The sequence below is a fragment of the Gadus macrocephalus genome, chromosome 17, assembly GCF_031168955.1.
Source record: "Gadus macrocephalus chromosome 17, ASM3116895v1".
Classification (NCBI taxonomy): Eukaryota; Metazoa; Chordata; class Actinopteri; order Gadiformes; family Gadidae; genus Gadus; species Gadus macrocephalus.
The window spans coordinates 2403153-2427719 of record NC_082398.1 but is presented as its reverse complement, the minus strand read 5'-3'; the positions used below and the strand labels follow the sequence as shown (position 1 = coordinate 2427719).

Genomic DNA, 24567 nt, shown 5'->3' with positions numbered 1-24567 from the left:
TTATCATCATGTCACGCCTCAATCACTCCCTGTTGTGAGCCCGCCTTCGCCCCACAGCCGCCTCCACCCATCCCTCTCCCCCAGCTCCCATCTCCCTCCCCCCCCCCCCCCCCCCCCCCACCCACCCCCGGTGATCTCCATACCTGTCATAGCAGTCTATCACCAGCGCCGTAAGACGGCACACCGAGTACATAATGGATAAATGGCCCCGCGGTGGGGGAGAGACGAACGGAGGGAGGGAGAGAGAGAGAGAGAGGGAGAGAGGACGGGTAGGGAGAGAGAAAACAACAGTCCCCAATGGCATTTCAATACCCATCAGTCCCTCTTGGCAGGGTTCCAATTTGTGCCATTTTCCTCAGCCAAGTCAATGAGATACGGTCCAAATGCAGATATAATGGCTCTTTTCTGTTCTTTTTCCTTTCTTCTATCCCTTTTTTTTTTCCTTTCTTTGTGCGGTACGCATATTACCCGTGTGGGCACTGTTGCACACCTGTCAGGTTTCTCGTGTTGCGTTCTGTGTGTACCGTGTGTGCGTGCGTCCCTGTGTGTGTGTACTCCATGTGGTTGTGCGTGCGCGTGTGTGTGTGTGCGTCTGTGAGCATACCGTGGGGTGCTCGGTGATTTCCCAGACTCATTTGCCCGGCAGAGGCCCAGCTGTTGGCCTGTTTATCTGTCCGCCCTTTTGATTGCGGACCACATATCTTGTGTCACCTCTCCACAAACCCTGCAGGTTAATCTGTCCCCTACCGCTCTCTGCCGTGCTGCTGGGCCACAACACAGTCTGGAACCACACACGCACACGCACACACAGACACACGCAGACACGCACATACACGCAGACACACGCAGACACGCACATACACGCAGACACACACATACACGCACACACAGACACACACACACACACAGAAACACACACACATACACGCACACACACAGACACACACATACACACGCACAGACACACACAGACACGCACACAGACACACATTCACACACACCGACAGACACGCACACAGACACACATTCACACACACCGACAGACACGCACACACAGACACACTCACACACACACACACACACACACACACACACACACACGAACACACACACAAACACACACACACGCACGCACACACGCGCGCCAATGAGGTGGGTGTCCCCGTGCGAGTGTGGGACACTAGCGGCCGGCTCAAGTGATTGATCCGAGGAAGATTGTCTCACGATGCTCCATATCCTGCCGAAGTAAATTGACAGTGCTAGATTTACATGGGGGGTATCGGCTGTTTCTGAGTCAGCTGGCCGTCCTTGTCCCTTGCACCCTCTTTTTCTGCCGTTGCAATGATCGCGTCCTGGATCGTCGCCATAACGACGTGATTCAAAGCTCCTTAAAGCGCCGTTAGAGCTCTTGAGGGCGAATACATCCTTCTGATGAGCGGTGGTTCCGTGCCTTCTGATCCCAAGTCAGTCAAACGCATTTGAACAAAACATCACAGGCAGGCAATGACTTTAAGTTGACACCTGCACTTTGTTACATTTCCACATGGTGAACTTTTGCTCCATTGGTTTTCACCGTTTTTGTTTGATATCCCTGGTGTGGATGGGGTTGCGTTGTTACATTTTTAGCCGGCGCCACGCCCCTCCATACACATAAATATCACAGGGCCATGTGAGTCCACGATGGCATCTGAAAGCAAGTGGAGGACCAGCGCCCGATAGAGATTTAGGAGTGCTGAAGCGAGTGCAGTGATAAAACGGCTCTGTACAAAACCGTCCAAAGTTAATTTACTCCTGATTGCAGTCAATGCTCATCGTTTTCCATTGCCGTCCAAACGGCAAACCTGGATGACCTCAGCACCAAAGACTCTCAGCAGAGGCAGCAGACACACACACACACACTGAAACCTCTCCTGCTTCCTAGACTGTGGGCCACGATAAGTGAGGAGAAATTGCATCCGCGACTTGTGATGTTTACAATTCTCTCTAACTCTGTGGTTTTGTTTTATTCCCTTCTCTCTCTCTCTCTCTCTCTCTCTCTCTCTCTCTCTCTCTCTCTCTCTCTCTCTCTCTTCTCTCTCTCCTCAGCACCACCAAAGTTCCTCAGAACCCCAATGACCAAACGGGCGTGCAAGGGGGCGTGGCCTCCTTCATATGCCAAGCCACAGGCGACCACGACCCAAGATCGTGTGGAACAAGAAGGGGAAGAAAGTCAGCAACCAGAGATTTGAGGTATTAGGTCTATTGTTCTGATGTAAAATGCTCGACAAAATTAGCATGCCCCCCCTCCCCTGCACCGCTTGTGGCCGTGCACCGTGCTCCACGCTGCCATGCATCCACAGACTGGACTCCCTTTCTCCTGCTTGCCTTCCCCCTGCTTCCGCACAATAGCAGAGTCCTGGTAATCAACTTGGGTCAGGCAGTTTTAGAACATGAATGTTTTGCTTTCAAAGCTATGGTAGGCAAATTGTTTCAGCAAATTTTGGCAAATATATTTGCTGAAATTCAATCAGCAATAAAAAAATATATTTCTTAAATTAATTAATTAAATGCTCTGATGATATTTTAACATCCTCTATCTGTGGGTGTAGCCGGTCTGTAATAATTAATTTGGTTTGAATTAAACGATCGTACGGCCTGCCTGTCTGTGTGCACTCTGCTTCTGCACGCATGGCGCATGACAGGAGTCTTCCACAAGGCTAAGCAGACCTGATGCTAAGGCTAGCGCGCTAGTCACGTGTTTAGCGGGAGCAGCTTCAGAGGGAAGGCCTGGAGGGACCTTTTCGGTTGGATACTTTCAGAAGCTAGCTTACTCTGGCTGGTTCCCCTAAATTGCCTAGCATAGCTTTAACGAACCCTGGGACAAAAAATGATCTGATGAATACGAACATAATAATGAAAAGAAAGTAAGTAATGGAGGGAGAAGGGGTTTAGCAACAAGTAACAAACTGCGGTGTGACCCAGATAGCCGCATTAGCATCACACCACTGCATTAGCTAGCCTTATACAAATTGAGAGTGTGTCGAGGCAGGGTCCTACATGCTGCAGGTCCAGTGCCTTGCTCAAGGGGAGATTTGTGCTCTGCTGCACGTGTGCGTTCAACACCCAGCCACCCCCCCCCCCCCCCCCCCCATATCCATCTTCATAGCAACAACACTGATGAGATTTCAACCCCTCCATCGGACCGTCACAAAGTCCTACGCACTCTACGCGGGGGACACATTCAAACCCAGAGCTCGGAGGCCCTGCTCGTTGTCTCTCTCTCGGCATAAATCTAATCTGATCAGGGTTGGTTCCGTCCGCCTGACTCCACACGCTGAATGCTGACACGGGCAGTATTTCCCCGCCCCATGCCGGGCGCCCTCACAGCGCCCGGCAGATGGTCGGCCCCTCATGCCCATTGATACCTGAGTTTCCGCCTCATCTCACAACGGAAAGGCTATGCGCTATTAAAAAATATGACTCGCCGCAACTTCCCCCCCCTGTTCGTTTTGCTCTCGCAAATTCACCGTAGATGTTAAGATGTTTTTTCGGGGGGGGTTTTGTTTTTGGTGTTTTTTTTCATTCCTTGCCATTGGCTTGAATGCCAAACACAGCTTGGCTCATGAAATGTTGAAGTACAGTGTCTTCTAATAGATGCTGATATATTATATTTATACATTGTGAAATGGAAGGCCTCTGTGTGTGTTTTCGAGAGAGAGAGAGAGAGAAGAGAGAGAGAGAGAGAGAGAGAGAGAGAGAGAGAGAGAGAGAGAGAGAGAGAGAGAGAGAGAGAGAGAGAGAGAGATCAACAGTGAGAGTGGGTGTGGGTATGCATGATGCAGAGGTCTTCAGGGGTCCTTGAATTGAAATGTGCCTTGAAATGCTTAAAAGAAAGACATTGAATTACGACACAGAGCTTTCTAAAAACCAGTGAGTATACGACATGTAGCATGCAAAAGATAGCTGTCCAAGCTACAACAGACACCTGTTTGTGAGCATTCTCTGTTGTCGTCTGTCCAATAGTCTTGGTCCTGTCTCTCGTGACACACGATATCACTCCATGTTACCGGACATTTCCGTGCTCCAGCGTTATAGCAGGCCACGTTTCTGAGTGTTTGTGCTTGTGTCTGTTCCATCGATTCTGTTCCATTTGCTGCATTATCTAAAAAAGGATAGAACGTGAACTTTAAGAGTGGGCAATTTTCTTGAAAGCAAGCCGCAATCTATTTTGTATCCTGGTGAAAAACGTTCTGTTCAGAACTCTTTCCCAGTCTTAAAGTTTGCTTTGGCTTTGCCATATCAATGCACAGACTACAATACAATATATTATATTTCTTATGTATAATATATATCTTACATATTTGTTCAGATTATATTGTCACACAGGACCTAAGACTTTAGAAAAATAGCACCTTTAAGACTAAATCATTAATATTGCCACATAAAAATATATATGAGCCACTAAATGTTCCATAATACTCACCTTTAAGCCACTCAAAGCACTGTATACCTAACCCCCGACATTGTCCACAACTCAACACCTATATCTATGTTTAACCACATCCGTCAGGCTAATAAACCAAAGCACTACTTTGTGTCAGTCCCCATCAGTGTTGTTAAGCCAAACTGTCTTTCCGTGTGTGTGTGTGTGTGTGTGTGTGTGTGTGTGTGTGTGTCCACGTCTCATCCTGTCCTGTCCGGAGTCCGTCGTTCGTCCGTGCCGGAAAAAAAAAACGCCTTTAACATATCTCGTCTGTCGCACATGCAGGTGATCGAGTTCGACGACGGCTCCGGCTCCGTGCTCAGAATTCAGCCGCTGCGCACCCCCAGGGACGAGGCCATCTACGAGTGCGTGGCCTCCAACAGTGTGGGGGAGGCCAGCGCCACCACCCGGCTCACCGTCTTACGGGGTAAGTTCCTTCCCATGGCACAAAACATGGCCCAGGTAATGAACGGCACACCTTCTCTCGCACGCTTTAGCAGGTAGCCTAGCTGCAGACGCTAAGCGAGGTTTTGGCGGGCCAGCGAGGTGGAGAGCTGTGTTTACTTGTTTCTCGCTGGCTCTCTCTCTCTTGGACTATGGCTTGCTGTCTCGCACTGTCCCTTTCGCTGTTTCTCTCTTCCTCCCACTGTTTCTGTCTCTGTCTCTCTCTCTCGCTCCCTTTCTCTGTCTCTCTTCCTCCCTCTGTTTCTCTTGCAGTCTTTCCCTTACTCTTTGTCTGTTTCTCTGTCTCTCTCTCTCGCACTCTGTCCCATTCTCTGTTTCTCTTTCTCCCGCACTTTATCTCGTTGTCAATTTATCTCGTTGTCTGTTTCTCTCTCTCTCTCTCACACTTTGTCCCTTTCCCTCTTTCTCTCTTTCTATCTGTTTCTCCCTCTCTCTTTTTAACTCTCTGCCCCTCCCTCTCTCCTTTTTAGTATCATTTTGCATGCGCCTCATAGTCAAACCTAATTAGGGACACTGGCTGCACTTCGGTTGCGTATGCTAACATGATAAGATTTACTCCATTAGCGATTTACCCAAATACGTTTCCATTTCTAAGTGAATTAAGTCTTCTGCATACCGATTTATGACACGATAATTAAGATGGCGGTTAAATTATGCAAATAGGCATCCATTTCTTGCGAGTGGTCGTGCAATAAAGTACAAAGGAGTAGAAAAAGAAGAAGAAGAAGGAACAACAGAGCAATTTTATTCAAATCAGTCAGTGCTTCGCATCTCACCACTTGAGCTCTGATATGAAGTTGACCATGTGGAAAATAGTGCGGCAGGTTCCATTAAGATAAACACACACCTGCCTGTGTTTCACTTTAATGGTCTCCTAGTCACAGGTTGTCGTCGTTGCCTTTCACATACCTTTTATTTCTCCCGGGACACGTGGCTGTCAAAGCAAGTCCTGGGCGTGCTCCGAGCGCGCGCGTGTGTCTGTGTGTAACACAGCCGAGAGAAAAGGTCAGCTAATTTGTTTACTCGCATTGGAAGTCAGCTGACATGCAGCAAAGTCGGTCGGTGGCTACTCTCTGTTAATGAGCTCCTTTCACAAAGCAAGCGCCCAAAGAGCCGTTGAGTTGGTCTTGATTACACACAGATGCAGAATGTGGCAGGCCCCCTGGAACAGAAAAAAAAAAACGCTGCCTAGTATATCTCTAAAACACGACTCGGTTGGTGGTGAGAAGCGAAAATGGCTTTTAACACACACACACACACACACACACACACACACACACACACACACACACACACACACACACACACACAAAAAGAGGGCCTTGGGCAGTCTGAATAGCTTGCAATCTATTATGCACCACAATTACACAACACGCCAAATGAGTTACTATTGAGTGGGGAGTTTCCCTCCTATAGAGGAAGAGCTGGCTCTGCGACAGCACCACCCTCCTCTTCCTTATATCTCCCAGGGCGCCCACAATTGGGCCCCTTCAGATTGTGTCCAGGGGCCAACCGACAGGAAAATCTAGCACTCCTCTATATGGATCCGAACCCGAACCCTCTGTGTTGTCTGCGTGTGTGTGTTTGTGTGTGTGCGTGAATGATGGGGGAGGTTACATACAAAACCGTATCACCCTCTCTCTCCCACTCTGCCCCCCCCCCCCGCCCCCCTCCTGAGTTTCATCTTCTCCGCTGGTTAGCAGGTTCTGTCTGTATAATGTATTCTATAATCCTCCTCTACCAACTGTTGCCTTCCATGTATTTGTGTATCGTTTAGGCAACTGCTTGTCCCTGTCCTGTATTGATCTAAGCGTTAGGCTGTCAGAGCACAGTGTGGCTGACCCCGTTTCTGACCCCGTTTACGGGTTCGACAGACCACAGTGTGTGTACGCCTCCATTCTCCGTCTGCATGGCGTTTACAAGGCAACAATGAAATGCTATAGATTTCTTGCAATGGGCGATAAATGAATCCTGTAAGCCAGATATTTAAACTTCCCGATGGTATATTATGATATTTATGACGTTGGAGACATCACAAAATAATACAAAATAATATTTTTAGATACGAGACTATGCTTACTAAGTATGCACACATGTGCAATAGATGGATGGATGGATATGGAAAGCCATAAAGAGATAATGTCACGTTAAACCCCTTTTTAACCTAATACACATTTAAGTGTTAATTTTGTACCATTTGCACTCCAATGGACTGTAGCCGTGAACGGCAAAGCATCTGCTAAGGGGGAAGCCGGCCGTAGGCTGGGTGTGAGATGCTTAATTCCATGAAGGGAAAAGCACATTGTAGTAATTGCCATGCTACGAGGAGAGGTGACAAATCCAAAAGTACTCAGGCATATTAGCATTCGGATGGACTCCAACTTGATGGGAAGCGCCATTAGTAATGAACTTCTTCCCAGGCTCAGAGAAGCCATTTGCATGATGGGCGAAGCGCCACGCGTAATGATGTTCAGAGTTAAATCCAGCCTACCAGTCAATGAGCAGTAGCAGTCTGTCTCTCTATAGATGTGTACGTACGTCGCTGACATACGTACAGTTCTATATGACATGTCCTGAATCATGCGTGTCTTTAAGTCATGAACATGGGGCCTTTGCAGGTCATTACGGAAGGATGAAACTGAATTGTAACGTGATATTAGCCATGTCACAGATAGGATCCAAAACACGGAAACCGATAAATAATGTGTTTAAGCCATACATGTTTCACATTTTTTGAAGGCATTGTAATGATGTTTGAGGCTCATGTTTCCTCCGTGACGGAGTTAAACCACCATCACATCATCGACTCATCGGCCTCCTGTCATTAGTTCTGTTATCCGCCATTCCCCCCTCCTCGACGAGCGATGCGAATCGATGCCCATCATCCGTACGTCTCGGCAGAGCGGTCGGAAAAAACAGGGGAGATCCAATTTTAGCAGGGTGGAAGCGAGTCAAGCGCGGTCCCCCAACCTCCTGGCGGGAACGGGAACACCGTTGGCACGGTAACGGCGTCGGCGCAGCCTCTTTGTCCCGGAGCTGAAGACGACGCGGACGCTGAAGGGCCGGGCACCAGTGGGTCAGAGATAATTACCAAGCGTTGTTGTGAATCGTGTTTATGAACGTCGTGGCCCCCGCACGGCACCCAGGTGCCGCCGTACGTCACGTCTTGAACCGCGACGTCCTCTAGATAGTCTGGGCCGGTCGTCCGTAGAAACAAGCACGCCATAAAAGACGGTCTTGTTTTAATACACCCTGGTTCCTTGTGAAATAACTGATTGTGTGTGTGTATATAAATAATGTATAAAAGTGCTGTGTTAGCTGGCTGGGAATGTCAATGTGGTGCACTGGGGGACAAGGCAGGTGGCCATTGTTAGATTATGGGGTTTGAGCTCAGTGGTTTGCAAAAGGCAGTTAAAGTGCTCGCGTCCAATTCTTCTGCACTCGACATGGATGACGGCACCCGGCTTGTCACGGAAGACTTTTATTTTTTAGTAGAATGAATGGATTTGAGGTTATTTCTCCATTCAGAGGGTCTTTGGCGTTCCCCTTTGTGGTTTAGCTAGAATGTGGTGGGACTTTAACCTTTTTACAACCACTGATTATTATTTATACATCTGCCAATGAGATTATGACCCTTTGTGTCACTTTGAATTGATAAGTGCTATCAAATAGTCAATGTAGGCAATTATGTAAAAGGAAACAATGCACATGTTTTTTAATTAGATTAAATATTAATTAAATTACCCATCGAACAAAAACCTGTCACAAAAAACTTTTTCAACAAAACCGCCCAACTAAATGAATAAGCAAGTTAAATTCCGCACCTAATTAATCGTGCGAATCGTGACGAATTAGCATTTGCACGGCACCCCTTGTATGTGTTGTAAGGAATAAATAAATAAAGAAAGAAAGAAAGATCAGACTAACAAGATGGATGTGAGGCTTACCGCTCTGATAGGAAATGTGAAAACATCTGCCTAGGCCACGAAAGGATCGGGATTACCGCTTGAACATGATGGATAAGGCAGAGCGAGTCCATGTTGCCAAGGTGATTTCACAGATGTAAACAAAGCCCAGTATATTCATCATTATACGATTCAGGGATTCTGCTCTCCGCATTACGCTTGGTGCCGTTATGAATATAGAGACCTTGGACCTCATTAATGGCGAGGTAATTAGGTGGTTAGCGGTTTGGATTTTTTTCGGTTGTAATTTTCCCCAGCTCAGGGCTGGTTACCAGTAACCTCACCTCCGGGAATGTGAGGCCAATGTGGGAATTCAAAGAAATTACCTTCACATGATTTTATGGCTTATTCATATTTCCTCTTGCAATTATTGATATTTTTGTAGGTCTCTACACACTCTTATGCTTACAGATGTATATAACCTTCAGTAAAACAGAATAGTTTTCGCGCTCAGATAATTTAATCATCAATTATGGAGTTGCTGTAGTTTGACCTAGCAGGACTAATGCTTTTTCTACATGAATTACTATGTCAGAGAAACACACTCCTGAAATGAGCACTGAGTTGCAGAGAGGGAGGGAGGGAGGGAGAGGGAGAGAGAAGGGGAGAGAGAGAGAGAGAAGGGAGAGAGAGAGAGAGAGAGAGAGAGAGAGAGAGAGAGAGAGAGAGAGAGAGAGAGAGAGAGAGAGAGAGAGAGAGAGAGAGAGAGAGAGAGAGAGAGAGAGAGAGAGAGAGAGAGAGGGAGAGAGAAGGAGAGAGATAAGGAGGGCGAGAGAGAGAGGGCGAGAGGGAGACAGGGGGAGAGGGAGACAGGGGGAGAGGGAAAAGAGGGGGAGACAGTCTTTGATCTCGGCCTGGCCCAAAAGTCATTTTCTACCAGATGAATCGGGCCCTTCACAGTCATCCCTAATGTCTCTAATGATGCTCTGGAGAAACTCCTCAAACCCTGCAATGGGTAGCCGCTAATTAAAACTAAACAACCCTCCCGACTGGAACTGAAAATGGGAAAAAAATAAAAAGTCATATCTGCCGGGAGTTTTTTTTGTTGGTTGTGGGAGTCAGTAATGATTTATCTATACGCCGGCACGCGTCATCCAGCACCGACGGCTCCCGATGCATCATTAGATGGTTTATGACCGCGATGGGGGACGAACGGGAGGACGGGGGAAACTCACTTGTTCAAAGTCAACACGACGGCGCTTCAATAACACGCTAAACTATTCCCGTCAGGCGACGCCGGCCGCTGGCCGAGGGGCCTACTCTCAGCCCTGTCACTTCTGAAGGGACGCGGAGCGCGGCCCGGAGGGGAATACGATCCTCGGGAGTACGAGAACCATCTCAGAGTAGATGGATGTTCTTCAGACAATCCTTCTGACACATGTATCCTTAACCTGTAAACTTGACCTATGAAAACACGTTTTCACAGGTTAAGGTTCCAGGTTATATATTATATAAGTCTGACTAGAATTTGATTTACTTAAGCATCTACTATGTAAATCAAATACTAGCCAGAAAAATATAATTGTATTTTTGGGATTGTGTTTTTAAAATGGATAGTTCTCCTTGTACCTTTTGTTAGTTTGAATATCATTGACATCCGTATTTGGAGATAAAGATGCTTGCATTGTCAAAGTAAGGCAGTATAGACTATTGATGCAAATTCTAACCAACAGCGCAGGGTTTGCCCAGTCCAAAGCAATATATATTTAAAGTTTGGCATATTGATGTAGGTGTTTCTACCTGCTGGAAACCATCCCTTGATCTCAGACACTCCCCATACTCCCCGCCCTTAGCTATACAGGTGCACAGGTAATTTCTGCTCCACATTTCACTGAGATATGGTGTGTGGAGCGATATGGTGTGTGGAGCTTGACATTTGTGAGCAAAAAAACCCCGCATTAGAGGCTTGTAGCGGCAGATTCAAGCAGTTGTAGTTATTGCCTTGTGTTTGTGCTAGAAAAACATCCAATGTTCTTGTTTTGCTCAAATAATACCTTCATATCTACTGTGATGTCTGCAGTCTTCCCCCGTCTACCTTAAGCAAGATGTCTTACCCATAGCTGCTCAATAATGACACGTAGCTAAAGTATTGCCAGTTGCTAAGGAAAAGGTTGCAAAGGTGTCACCTCAATTGAACCACCTCATGTTTATTATGATTACAACGGATTTAGATATTATATCTCTATGGAGGTGTGTTTGAGTGTGAACATGAATGTGTGTTTGTCTGCGTGTTCATGAATGTGTGTGTGTGTGTGTGTTTGTCTGTGTTAGTGATTATGAATGTGTGAGATAATGAATGTGTTAGTGTATGTGATTATGATTGTGTCTGTTAGTGTGTGGGATCATGAATGCGTTAGTGTGTGTGATCATAAATGTGTGTGTGTGATCATGAACGCAGGAGTAGTCTGATCTTGTACGTATCCTGGGGCTTAGGGATGAACTAATGATGAATGTGCTGCCTGTCCCATTTCAAAAGGGAGCCTTGAATCCACAATGGCAGCCCTTCTATGGAGTCACGTTGAGAACAGCCCTCGCAGGCGAATCCCAACAGGTCAAACATGCGTAGGGATGGATTGAAACCCAAAATCGCTCAGATTATGTACTTTTCCCACAGTGGGTTCACTCAATGCTTTTAGGCGATGGGTGAATAGATGGGCGGTGTAATGAGGTATGTGTGCGCCAGTGTGTTTGTGTGGGGAGGGCCACAGTGAGCACATTGCTAGTTGTTTATAATCACTCTCCATGCTCAACTCGCTTCAGCAGTCCAGATGTGGGTTGATGGATTCATTTTGTATTTTATTCATACATATTTTTAAGGGGAACCACTCGCGGAGAAAAGGCAGGACATATTGACATGTTGACACTTATCTTAGCGTGGTGTCTGACTCAGCGCTTGAAGGGGTTTGTCAAAGCATTCTGCGCCCCGCACCTCAAACAATAACACCAGAGAACAGGAAACGATAAGGACACATCACTGTTATAATTATATGCATTTTTCCCTTTTTTCATCTACATCGTTTTTTTTTTCATTCGTCTCTCCCGCCCTATTTTTTTTCTTTTTTCTTCGACCACAAATTAACGAGCGACTGTTCCTCAAAGTAAATGGAATCATCGCTCAAGGTAACAAGCAGCAAATGGAATATGCAAAGAGGCGAGGCACGGGGAGACTAAAGGAGGATAGAAAGGATGCATGTGTCTGTGTGTCTGTGTGTGTGTCTGTGTGTGTGTGTGAGGCGGGCAGGGACGGGACGTAGAAAGAAGACAAATCGAGGAATCATTTCACTACCGAAGCGATTGTTAAGTAATTTTCCAGCAGCAGGCGAATGGATACGGTACGGGTGTGGGGGAGGGGGGGGGGGTGCCCCGTGCAGGAGTTGTGGGAGAACGTCAGAACGCTGTCAGGAGCACCGATGAAAGACATCGTTGTTCTGGGCGGGGAGACACGGGGCGTATGGGAAGTGATTGTGGCACGCCATCTTGCTCGTTTTCGCTCTCGTTCGCTCTTGTTCTCTCTCTTTATCTCTCGTCCGCTCTCTCTCTCTCTCTCTCTCTCTCTCTCTTTCTCTTTTCTGTCTCTGTCTCTGTCTCTCTCTCTCTCTCTCCCTCCCTCCCTCTCTCTCTCCCTCCCTCCCTCCCTCCCTCGGTCTCTCTCTCTCCTTCTCGCTCTCTCTCTCTCTCTCTCTCTACCTCGACCCAACATTCCCTCTGAGTATAATAAAGCTAAGCTGTTGTGCATCATGTCCTCAATGGGTTAAGGGGGGGTGGGGGGTGGAGGGAGGCGACCTGCCTGCCTTGAGACTTGCCCAGTCAGGCCAGTAGACAACCCCCCCTGCCCCCCTCAACCTGCCCCATCCTCCCTTCCTGCCTCATCTCTCCCTTTCTTCTCCCTCTTTAGCCGTCCATTTTAACACCAGCCCCGGAGGCCAGGCAGATACTCAGGCTTTCATTCATTTTCCCTCTCTTTTCTCTTTGCAAAGAATATGGTGTGTGCATGTGTGTTCCTGTGTGTGTGCATGTATTTGTTTGTGTGTGTGTGGGGGGGTGGGGGTGGGGGTGGGGGGGCGGGTTCATGGTTATTATGAATGGCGTGCGTCAACATAGTAGAGAGAGTAGCGCCGTCTCTCGCCCAAAGTGGATGGTGCGACCCCTCCCTCCTCCCCCGCACATCGTAGAACAGTCTCAATATTTCACAGTGGCACTTAAAAATAGTGCAAGTCAGAGCTTCAGAGCTATTTAAAATATATGGATCTTTAATCTTTGCATTCATCATTTTTTTTGTACATACTGTACATTTCAAATTAGGGTAATGATTGTGGGGTTCGAAAATATCAATGTCATTGCAAATGAGCAATGCCAGCGAGCGACCATCTGTGAAGGAGCTTGTGGGGGAAAAACACAGAGAAAGGCCCACCGATGATTAATTGAATACTTGACAATGGTTTTTCTCACAATCTACGGCATTAGTCGACGTTTTTTTAATGGCAAATAAGCGCCGTTCCATTAATTACACGCTCAAAGCGGGATTTATGGAAGAAACAATCAGTACAGGGAAATGGGGGGTAGAGTATGCTATTCTTCATGGAGACAGATCGTCGCGGAGGTAAGGTTAAGAGAGGCTCACACTTATTTATCCTTTACTTTTCTGACTCTTTGTCACATCAATCCTCCACAGGTTCAGGTTCAGGTTACTTTATTCGTACCCGTAGGTAAACTTGTGTTGCAGTTTAAAAGTGGGCTTCCGTCACACAGTTAGGACAACACATACACACAAACAAAAATGGGACAGTTACATACAGTGGATAAAACAATTAAAGTGCTCCAGTGCTAATCCAAATTTGGATACTTAAAACTGACCAACATAATTAAAATATAATAAAACCCTGATAAATTGATCTAAAAAATCAACAAATAAATAAATAACACATACAAAATTAATGTTGTGCAAATATAGCAGTTTCTACAGCTTGTTCTGAACAAAGCTGTTTTTAAAACGCTTGGTTTTAAACCTTGGAACTAAAAACCTTTTTCCAGAAGGGAGTAGCTGAAACTCTTCCTCTTTCTAATCTTCCTCCTCCCCTATGCGTCCTCCAGCAGGGAGACATTCAACACTGCGTTTGTGGTAATTCCCCATAGCAAAATATACTCTCTAATGATTGATTAAAACTCTATGATATAATTATGCAAACGCTATTTCGACCCCTAGGAGTGCCGCTGGTGTCAATCCAAACATTGCGCTGTGGTTGTGTTTGGCACCACCCACACTGCCACCTTTTACAGCCTTGTTTCGGAGGTGCCAACTTATTGTGTTGACTCACGGGCGGTTTGTGTTTGAAAGGGTACAATCTCCTCTTTAAACTCTATTACTCCAAATGGAGCCGTTATTACCCTGCAAATCCCCCGTAATGTGTGCATACTAATGTGCGTGGGATGAGATGTTAATAGGCTTAAGTAAAATACCCAAAATATACATTAACCCAATTCGATTTTCTTTTTGTATGTTTAATGCTTATTCCTAGCTCTGTCTATTAATCTTTCAGATAGACACACATAAACAGTTTTAACCCTCCCCCTCTCCGACACACACGTCACACGCCATCACACCAGTATCTTGGTTCAAAGGAGGCCCAATGCTGCACATATAGAGGAGAGTATTGCGTTTGTCGTTTATTATCTAAAGCAGAGACCATTGAGGAATTTTTAAGGCATATACATTTACATTAAGGGCATTTAGCAGACGCTTTTATCCAAAGGGACGTACATTAAGTACATTCGTTATAAGAAAGTGAAACATTATATTGCATATGCATACCATACACTATATGTTTTACCACATTTGGCGATAAATAGTGACTTAACAGACATTTATTTGAATTCATCTTTGAGATTCCCCTTTATCAGAAAAATGTTTTTCAGCTCCCCCCACACTCTACCGTGCCCCTGTCCATACGGCAGTCTACAGAATAGACATGTCATCCTTCTAATGTCAAAGGTCAACCCTTTCCCCCAATTGCATGAATTCCAATTATTTCACCTGAGGCAGTGCTCAAACGGACAGGTAATGTCTGGCGAAAAAAAAAAAAAACTAAGTCACTATATCAGGTTGCATGATTGACACCAGTGCAAGGTCCCACGTTTTAACAGCAGTGTGTGGACTGCATCGGTGTGTGTGTCTGTGTGTGTGTTTTTATATAACCTCCAGTGTTGCTCACACAAGCAGCTATCGTTAAATATAAAAAAGTAAATTGCCACATCTGCAAAGTCCTCTCCAAGGTAGTCGATAAACATTTATGTTCTTGACACAAATGTGTGGAAACCCCAAACACATTCACAATTTCACACGCACGCACAGTCGCACACACACACGCACACACACACACGCACACAATTGACGCGCAAACAGGCGCAAATAAAGATGTACAACAACGAGAGAATTATATCGAAACTTCAGTGCCGCCAGGCATGCTGCAGTGAAAATAAATATGTACATTATAAATATCACTGAGGACTTGTTCCCTCAACGGGTGACAAACAAATGGGCAGAGTAGAACAGACAATCCGAACGAGAGAGAGTGGGAGAGAGAGAGAGAGATGGGGAGAGAAAGAGAGGAAAAACGGGGACAGATGCTGTCATATAATTGGCAGAAAAAGGAATGGCTGGCCACCTTTTGTTCATCAAGAGCTGCTGCCATTGCTTGCATTATTTTGTTTTGTGCAACAACAAAAGCACAATTAACAGTTCCCTCTTCCATGCCAGCACGACAGAACCAAAACAAAAGTGAATGCATTAGCGCGAATCTGGAGCAGAGAGAAACACTCTGTCTAAAATGATTAAGGTCAATTTTGAAACGACTTGTCCTGTCCTGAAACACTTTCCACAGTGTGGAAAGTGAAAAGAAAAAAAAAAAATCGGAATCAACAACGTTACATAAATTAGGAAATTAATGAAGAAAAAAAAAAAAAACTCCCACTTGAGATGAATAAGCTCGTACGTGGAAGAAATAGCCGTTGAAGAAATTGTTAAGATTCCAGGGAGAACACGCCAACACTAATCACATTTAGACTCTCCAGCCATGTCCTACCAGAATCCCTATCGCCGTCATGGGTGATTTTCTCATTAGTGGCGTGGCAGGAAGAATATATCACCTGGGGTTGTCACTCAAGCTAATACCACTGCACTCAATCATACTTTGAAGGAGATAGGGTTCACTGATAAGAAAATTAGCAGGTCACTGAGCTCAAGTAATAAATAAATGACGCACACTAACCCGACACTTAGAAACACGCGCTGGATCAGAGACACTGCGGCAGATATCCGGCATCGTAATATTTATCTTATTAATAATAATACATAGGCCTCTCTACATATATATATATATATATATATATATATGTGCTTGTGCACGAGTCACAGCAATCTCATTCCACTTTCAAAAATGACGTGATGTTGTCTGTAGTGCATTTAGTATATGATTTGGACTGCAAATCATTAGTTTTGGCTCTGTGTGTCGATGCCTTATGAAATCAATAGAGATAATCTCCTAATGGGTTGCAGGCCGTGTCCAGCACTCCTACGTCTTGTACAAAAATGTGCCCACTCAGGGATTTTCTTGAGCCAATGTCCTTTTTATACTTGTCCCATACTTGGCACCACATTCCCATAAGTCCTGATAGGCTGGCAGTAGTTAATGTGTGCAAATTGTCATTGGGGGTCCTTTTATATCAAGCACCAGCGCTCAGCACTTCTAAAGAAGGTGACTCCAGCCTCACTTCCCCTTCCATCTCATTTAGTGTGTAGATCCATTGTTGAATTTATATATATATATTATATATAGAGGGAGGGAGGGAGGGGGAGAGAGGGAGAGAGAGAGGGAGAGAGAGAGAGAGAGGGAGAGGGGGAGGGAGAGAGAGAGAGAGAGAGAGAGTTTGTGTGTCTCTGGAACACTCTGGACGCTGTCCTTGTCTAGGGTTGTCCTTGAGATTGCAGCTTTCAATGGTGTGGAATAACAAGAGTTTAATGTATGTATTTACACAAACCAGTTGTGGTTTTACCGGATTGTATACATGTGTTAAGCAAAATCCTGGCTTGGATCAGGCCTATAATTCTCACCAACAAAATAATCGATCAACAATCGATCAACAATGACCACAACTTATTCACCAAGCATTTCAGAATTCCACCCTTGAGTGTGTTGTTAACAAACAGCCTCGCCTGCTCGTTGCTGATCATTTAACATCAAGTTCAAAACAAGGTCCTTGACAACTGTTTGCACTGCATATCTCCCCTCCTTCAATTTACAATTTGCCATGTCCTCCATGATACCCGTTTGTCAATAGTCAACATTAAAAAACAAACTGTACAATATACATGGCAGCATTTCAAATTAAACGTCCATTAGGGAGACCGATTTATTTTTTGCTTGCTCGTTAGAAAAGTGCTGCAGCAGCTCCAATTATGTTGAGTGTTTGACCAGCGCTGAAGTCGGCAAATGTGTTACATTTTTGTACAATTATTAAGTAATCCGAATGTGACACGCTCTGACGTAGAGAGAATAACGTGAAGATGTGTTTTATAAGGTTAACCCTTTATGTTAGTCATTGGTAGTGCAGATTGCATCTGATCGCGATGCTGGTGAGGAAAGGTCGATGGTGGATCTCTGTTGCCATGACGTTGTGTCAAGTGGAGAGGGTGGTATTTAATTGCACTAAGGGCCGGGGAAAACAAATCATTTAAAAATGACAGTTGTGGGCAAGCATTTTTTTTTTTTAAAACACAAGTGGGGTATGCATCTTGGACCCCCTTCAAATGGAAAGAAGAAGGTTGTACTGAAAACACCTTGATCGTACCTGATCACAGTCGATTTGAGTAGTTCAAACTGTGTTTATAAATGAGTACTTCACGCATAGTGGGGCAGCCTTTTCTCCAAAAGGCCGCTCTTACGAGAATATCTTATTTGGCACAATGTGTTTTTATTGTTTTGTTAATGTCACTAAATAGCCTCAATCAATGTTCTTAATGTGCCATGGTTCATTTAAGTGTGCTTGCGGCTATTGTGTTTGTTCAGTTTCAGTTTCAATTTAAGTAATCGTCTTGTTTGACCTTGAGGAGACCGAAGGAAGCTACTGCGTAATGTTCAATCGTTTCCACTTCCTGTCCCTGGATTTACCCTTTTCAGTGGCCATTTCATTCATTACTATTATTGAATGGCTCTTTTGTAGTTATTTTTAGTTTAAAATAAATCTGCGAAAAATGTTATCTCCATTTGGGAATGTTTTCTGTTTTGTGAAGGAGCTCTTGTCATTTGACCATGAAAGTTAAATTATCTGGATTTTTTAATGTCCGTTTCTTTCTAGTCATCACGACAACATAGGCAATATGTCATTATTGAGATTAAATGATAATGGATAAATTATATTTCTACTGTTATTGATGCTGTGGATGCAAGGGAAATGAATAAAATTGTCTAACCCCCCTCACAATCCCATGGCATTGTGGGTAGAGATGTGAGCCATATCAGTGGGCCATGAACACTGTATATACTTTATATCTATGCATCACAACCAAAGCAGCAGTTTTCCAGAGAGTTATCGGCTTCAATTTAAAACAAACAACCCCTATAAACGACTGTTGTAATGTTTCCCTTGCTCTGCATGCAATTATACATTTCAAGTGGTACTCTTGGGGCCTACAAAGGTCTGAGAAAACCTCACCAGCGGATACGATGCTGCTTCACATTACACATCATGTTAAATCATTGCAGGGTTCTGTCGAGAAACACCACTGATATCGTAAGAAGAAAACAAATAGGCCTGCAGACGTTTTCTTTTTATTCAAAACATCTCATTGCAATTCAAAGAACAAAATTGAACGCAATGCATTCGAGGCATGCTGTAAATTGAAAAAGTGAATCAATAATGGCCCATGGCAGTTGGCCGGCACACTAAATTACTAAAGTACAAAAGAAGTTTGAAAGTTCACCCTGTTGTAATAGGGTTTGAAACATCTTTGGAGGAGATTCTCCTGCCAGATACCCAAAAGCGTTATTGGAAGGGGGCCACTGTTGTCATTTGGCTCTGCACAGGATCTGAATGATCTTTTCAAACCGATGTGTCCTCATGAAAATTTCATGAACAAAGTGACTGCCCACAAATTTAAAAGCTGTTCAGGACAGAAGCATAAGCTGCTATTTAACCATATGGCAACCAAGTTTAAATGTAGAGGTTTGATAGGAATCTAATTAGAAGTTACCTGAATCGGGCTTTGTAACAATGTAACACTGCTATACAGATGGAGATATTTCTGTATTTTGAATTGAGTTTGCATAATCAGCTCAGAACACAAATCACACATTGCATTCAGCAAGGTGAAAATCAGGTATTATTACTTTTATATTGTCTTGTTTTGCTGCAATAAAATGCCCGAGTGAGATACAAGCTAATTATCCTTCTTGAGATTGAAAATGCTTAACTCTGTTTATACGGTAAACCGGGGGGTGAAGAAATTCATGCAAAGCAGCCAGCTGAGTTCTAAACATAAAAGGATGCAGTTGTGAGTCCCCAAGTACTGCAAGTAAACCGACGTCGGCTTACTTATAGTTTGTTTTTACAGTTCTAATATCTACAACTCATTTGAATTGGTCGATGGAGCAAATCAACCAACTTCAACTTGATTTTTGGTAACCAGAAGATTGCTGGTTCGATCCCCGGCTCCTCCAAGCGTCGCAGTGTCCCTGAGCAAGGCACCAACCCCTTAGTCCTCCCGGCGAGCTGGCTGTCGCCCTGCATGGGTGACACCGCCGTCGGTGTGTGAATGTGTCCATGAACGGGTGAATGTGAGGCAACATCGTAAAGCGCTTGGAGTGGCCAGTGGTTAGAAAAGCGCCGTATGAATGCAGTCGGCCTCACTGCTCCGTGTTGACCCCTGTCCCCCCTCCCTCCTTGTGCCCCCAGAGGACCAGCTGCCCGCGGGGTTCCCCACCATAGACATGGGCCCCCAGTTGAAGGTGGTGGAGCGCACGCGCACTGCCACCATGCTCTGCGCGGCCAGCGGCAACCCGGACCCCGACATCTCCTGGTTTAAGGACTTCCTGCCCGTCAACACCACCAACAACAACGGCCGCATTAAACAGCTCCGATCGGGTAGGTCGACTCCACCCCTCCCCCCCCGCCTCCCCCCCAGCGCTGCCCTCATGGCAAGCACCCTCCGAGCACTCTGGGAAATCCCAACACTGGGACTTTTGCTTTGGGTTTTTTTTTTTTCTTTTGTGTGTATATTTTTGGGTTGCTGTTTTTTCTCCTTGATTATTCTTCTACTGCTTTAGTTCCCACTGTGTCCTTCTTCTTGTTGTTTAACTTGCACAGTTTGGTTTTGGTTTCTGTAGGTAATGGCATTGAGTCCTCTCTTCGACTATCTGTGTGTGTGTGTGTGCGTGTGCGTCCGTCCCGGTGTGTGGGTCCTGGTGTGTGTGTGTGTGTGTGTGTGTGTGTGTGTGTGTGTGTGTGTGTGTGTGTGTGTGTGTGTGTGTGTGTGTGTGTGTGTGTGTGTGTGTGTGTGTGTGTTGTGTATCTCCCCTTCCTACCCCTTGTCTTCCAGTGTTGTCGTGGCCCTGTCGAACTTGTCCCTTCTTGTAAATGTTCTGCTTCTATATTTGCGTCTTCATTTCTCACTGCTGTAACTCTTATATTTTACTTAGAAGGATGTGTTGGGGTTGGCCTTTTTATGTTGATATGATTTCCACTGCCTCTGAGCAGTTTGTTTTTTTGCTGTGGGTTCCATTCTCGTCATCACTTCTTTCATTGTTTTTACTCACTCAGAACTTGCAAAATATGCAAAAAAGAGGAAAGAATTAACTAGGAAAGCAGTTGCCAAGCACTACGACTATCACATATTTGCACAAAATGTCTGTGATTTTCATCTTTTGTCAATTTTTCGAAGGAGATTTTTACATCAGAATCTGAATGTGAAACATTTCCTAGCTTCTAAAGTCACACTTGTGTTGTGTGAGGTCAACAAGGAAATAACATTTAAGGCACAAGACGCCACTTTTCATTACATACTACAACCTTGAAACTTTGAATTATGAGGAATTTCTGCTTTACGTGCCGTAGAGCTTTTTTTAATTAATATGCAGCAACTTAATCTAAAAAGTAGTCCCCTGAATCATTCAATATATAATATATTTTCGTATAATGCAGCTGGAAACACATTTGATTCACAGTAAAACGTAACTCTTCTATGTTTGACCACCTGTCCTCCCAAACTTCACAGCTGTCCTTGTCGGGTCTTCTTCGTGTTAACCCTCCTTCCCTTGTTTTCAACAGAACTGTGTAGAATTAACCCTTTGATTTAAAATGTGGGACTTTCGATTCGCGTAGCGTTGATGCTTTTAAAAACAAACCTTGTTAACTAAAAACCTAAGAGCTATAATCACATTCTTATGCTGTCTTTCTTCTTCTCTGTATTTTTAAATCTACAGAATCCTTTGGTAAGTGCTTAGTTCTGAAGCACACATCACCCCCACTAATGTTCATGTTACCAACAACTATTAAAATGCATGGCATGCATTTTACTAACAGTTACAGTAGCCAACTCACAGAGGTGGCAGGGACACACAAGCTTACCCTACCCACCACGACTGGTCTCACTACCAGCAGAGGCACTTCTAGGACAGATAATTAGGCACAAAAAGTTTAGCACAAAAATAACAATGATTAATGTTTAACATGTCTCACGTGTCTGCCACTCACTCACTGACCCACTTATCCACTTACTCTCTTCACACCTGTTTGTGTTACGTTAGGCTGTGTCCAGATTCTCCGTAGCTCAGGGCCTAGCAGAGCCAAAGCATACCAGGAGCCGCAGCTCCCACTCTTGTTTCCTACATGCCAAATCCACAAAGTCTTTCCTTTGTAATAGATGGGCCTCACTTGGTCCTCAGAAGTCATTGTCGCTACCGACATTGGCCCCAAGCCTGTGGCACTTCAGTGTGTTCAAAAGTTCCTCTCTCTAACCTATGGTTTTCCTATGATGACTCCTGCCTTTTCTTTACCACTAGAGTACAGAAACTCTCTCTCTCTCTCTTTCTCTTTCTCTTTCTCTCTCACTCTCACTCTTCCCTCTCTCACTCTCCCTCAGAACCTTTATTTACGTACCCTGTTAAATCTAATTTGATTCTTCTTCCAAAGCCCCCCAAGCCTCTATCTTCTCGTACTAATGCTTCTTCTTTCTAATCTTATTTGCATTCATATTATCCACCCAGGTGGTACACCAATAAGAGGTAAGAGTGCTGAACTGACGTTCACAGAATGAAAATAAAACGAATTCATTCTTGCTGTCAACCCATCCATTCATTCGAATCACCCTCCATTTTGTCCCCCGTTTACCGATTCCAAATCCCATTTCGTTCATCAAGATCTTTTTTTCTTTGGTCCTGTTTCGTTGACTCTTCCATTTTTGTACGTCTATGCTTTATTTTACTCCTTTGTCTCCTGGTTTTCCAGGCCCCACTTGGCTCACTTGTGATATGCTTGCCATGGCTCAAATAAGCATATCCAATGACAATTATTTTTAAACAATTTTCTTTTTTTATCCGTTCATTTTTGTTTTCTTTTCGGCCATAGCGAATCATGTGTCCCTCTTTTTGTCCAACTAAAACAACCAAGCCTTTTTTCCCCTTAGCTGCTCTTATTCAGCTCCAAAAGTATGCGCAGATTGCCGTGGAAGCACGCAGGCATGCTGAAGACAATACTGCCTTTTCTATGCCTTTTTTTCTCCCAAAGAGTTATTTCTATCTTTGCAAACTATTTTTTTTTAATTTCCTCTATTTGCTTTCCTCTTCTGTACCTTCTACAAAAAAGCCCAAACAACTACTTTTTTGATAAAGTTTCTACGGTGCTTTTTTTCTCTTTCACCTATTTTTCTTACTTTTCTTGGGTTTGGAGACTATTTTACTTTTTTGACTTTTTTCTTCAGGGTTTGGGGGAAGGCATACAGTTGAGGCCGGCGAGGACCCTGATTGGCTAATTTTTGCCGTGTGACATGGAGTTTGAGAGTTGTTGAATTTAAAGCCATTTTTCCCCTCGGGTCATGTGACACCACACTGCTGATCCCATTGGTGGATTTTTATGGGTGTCTTTTGTAGCTTTGACAAGCTTACGCAGTGGTTGGTTGACTTCTTGTGGGCTCTGGCCGACATTTTGAATTTTGTCTTCTAATTCAATTGCATTTTATTTTTCAGCTAAGGGTTGTCAGAAGGTTGTAAGTTGTGCCGACATACATCTCTTGCTATTTGGGAAGATGTGCATGTCCAGACTTTTGTTACCGAGGGTTATCTATTGGTTTCGCTTTGCACAAAACTGAACAATTATTTTTTTAAACATGTAAGCAGCCTTTTTTCAATTTTTTTATACAACGCTGCATTTTTGATAGTCACTTCAACATCAAGAAGTCCCAAATTTAGATGACTGTTTCAAGTCACATGTGATTGAATATGCTAAGTCCATACCTAAATTTCTTTCTTTCAATTGTCCTCCCTTTTTATGCTGCTTTCTTATACTGTAAACCTCTTTTGTTTGATCCACGCTTCCCTGAAGCAGTATCACTCATTCCCATATTGACCAGTCCAGTGATCTGTTGTATATTGTAGGTCTCGCCCCTATACCTCACCTGTAATTTGATTTATATAGCATATATTATTATCCTCTTAATATGCATATGCATATATACAGGCTTTAGGATGAGTTAAGATGGCATCGATCATTCAATATTTGAATGTTTTTCTTGTTCTCTCTTTCAAAGTCATCAAAGATGATACAAATATACAATTAATAAAATTAATAATGCAAGTTCAGCCTTGTTAATATTATTATATTTGAATTTATACACATAGTCTGTCTGGCCTTGTTCAAAGGAACAGCACTCCTTTATTGCATGTGCAAGGTTTGAAGCTGCAATCTCACAGTATGTGAACAGTGGATATTTCCGAAGATATGATAAATATAGGGGAATAACTTTGAATCACTTACAACTTTAAACTGATATGTGAATTCCCGATATGTGAAACAATAAATTGGCCACTCTTAAAGATATGCAACTCGAGGTGGTTTGGGATTCAATGATTTCTTGACATTTCCATTTATACTACCACAGTACCAACTTTTAATTGGGCAGAGCCAGGGGAAAAAAACAAAGGGATAATCGCCTTTTGAAGCATGTTCTCATTTAATTTTTGATACGGTCACGATTTTAACCAATTATCTCCCTGCATCCATTGTTATTCTCAACTAGGGGCCCTGCAGATTGAGCAGAGCGAGGAATCGGACCAGGGAAAGTATGAATGTGTGGCCACCAACAATGACGGGACGCGCTATTCTGCTCCCGCCAATCTGTATGTGCGAGGTAGGAAGCTGCGGTCATCATAACTCAGTCAACAGGTTCATGTACACGTTTGACTGAAAATCAAGTGTTAAAATATTGAATAGTAAGTGAATGATGTGGGGTCACGGAACTGAATCTGAACCTTGAACCACGGTTTGCCTGGTTGCGTCCTGCGAACACATGTGAAGAAGGTAATTATGGTATGGAGGTTTTTCTTGGGGGAGGGGGGGTTTGCACTCAACCTACCTGTGTGGATTTGAACCTGTTTGCTATGCTAATTGTTTTTCTTCTCCTCTAATTGA

At 44.2% G+C, this 24567-nt stretch overlaps 1 protein-coding gene across 1 annotated transcript in view; it reads left to right on the top strand.

Annotated features, from left to right (window-relative positions):
- Window positions 1-1952: 1952 nt before the first annotated feature.
- The window catches only part of LOC132445589 (receptor-type tyrosine-protein phosphatase delta-like), a 70160-nt gene continuing 47545 nt past the window's right edge, over window positions 1953-24567 (top strand). Inside the window, 8 exon segments of the mRNA XM_060035669.1 lie at window positions 1953-2109; window positions 2112-2165; window positions 2168-2229; window positions 4748-4889; window positions 19840-20028; window positions 21366-21374; window positions 22149-22166; window positions 24176-24286. Coding sequence (XP_059891652.1) covers window positions 1968-2109; window positions 2112-2165; window positions 2168-2229; window positions 4748-4889; window positions 19840-20028; window positions 21366-21374; window positions 22149-22166; window positions 24176-24286 — 727 coding nt within the window. The 5' untranslated portion in view covers window positions 1953-1967.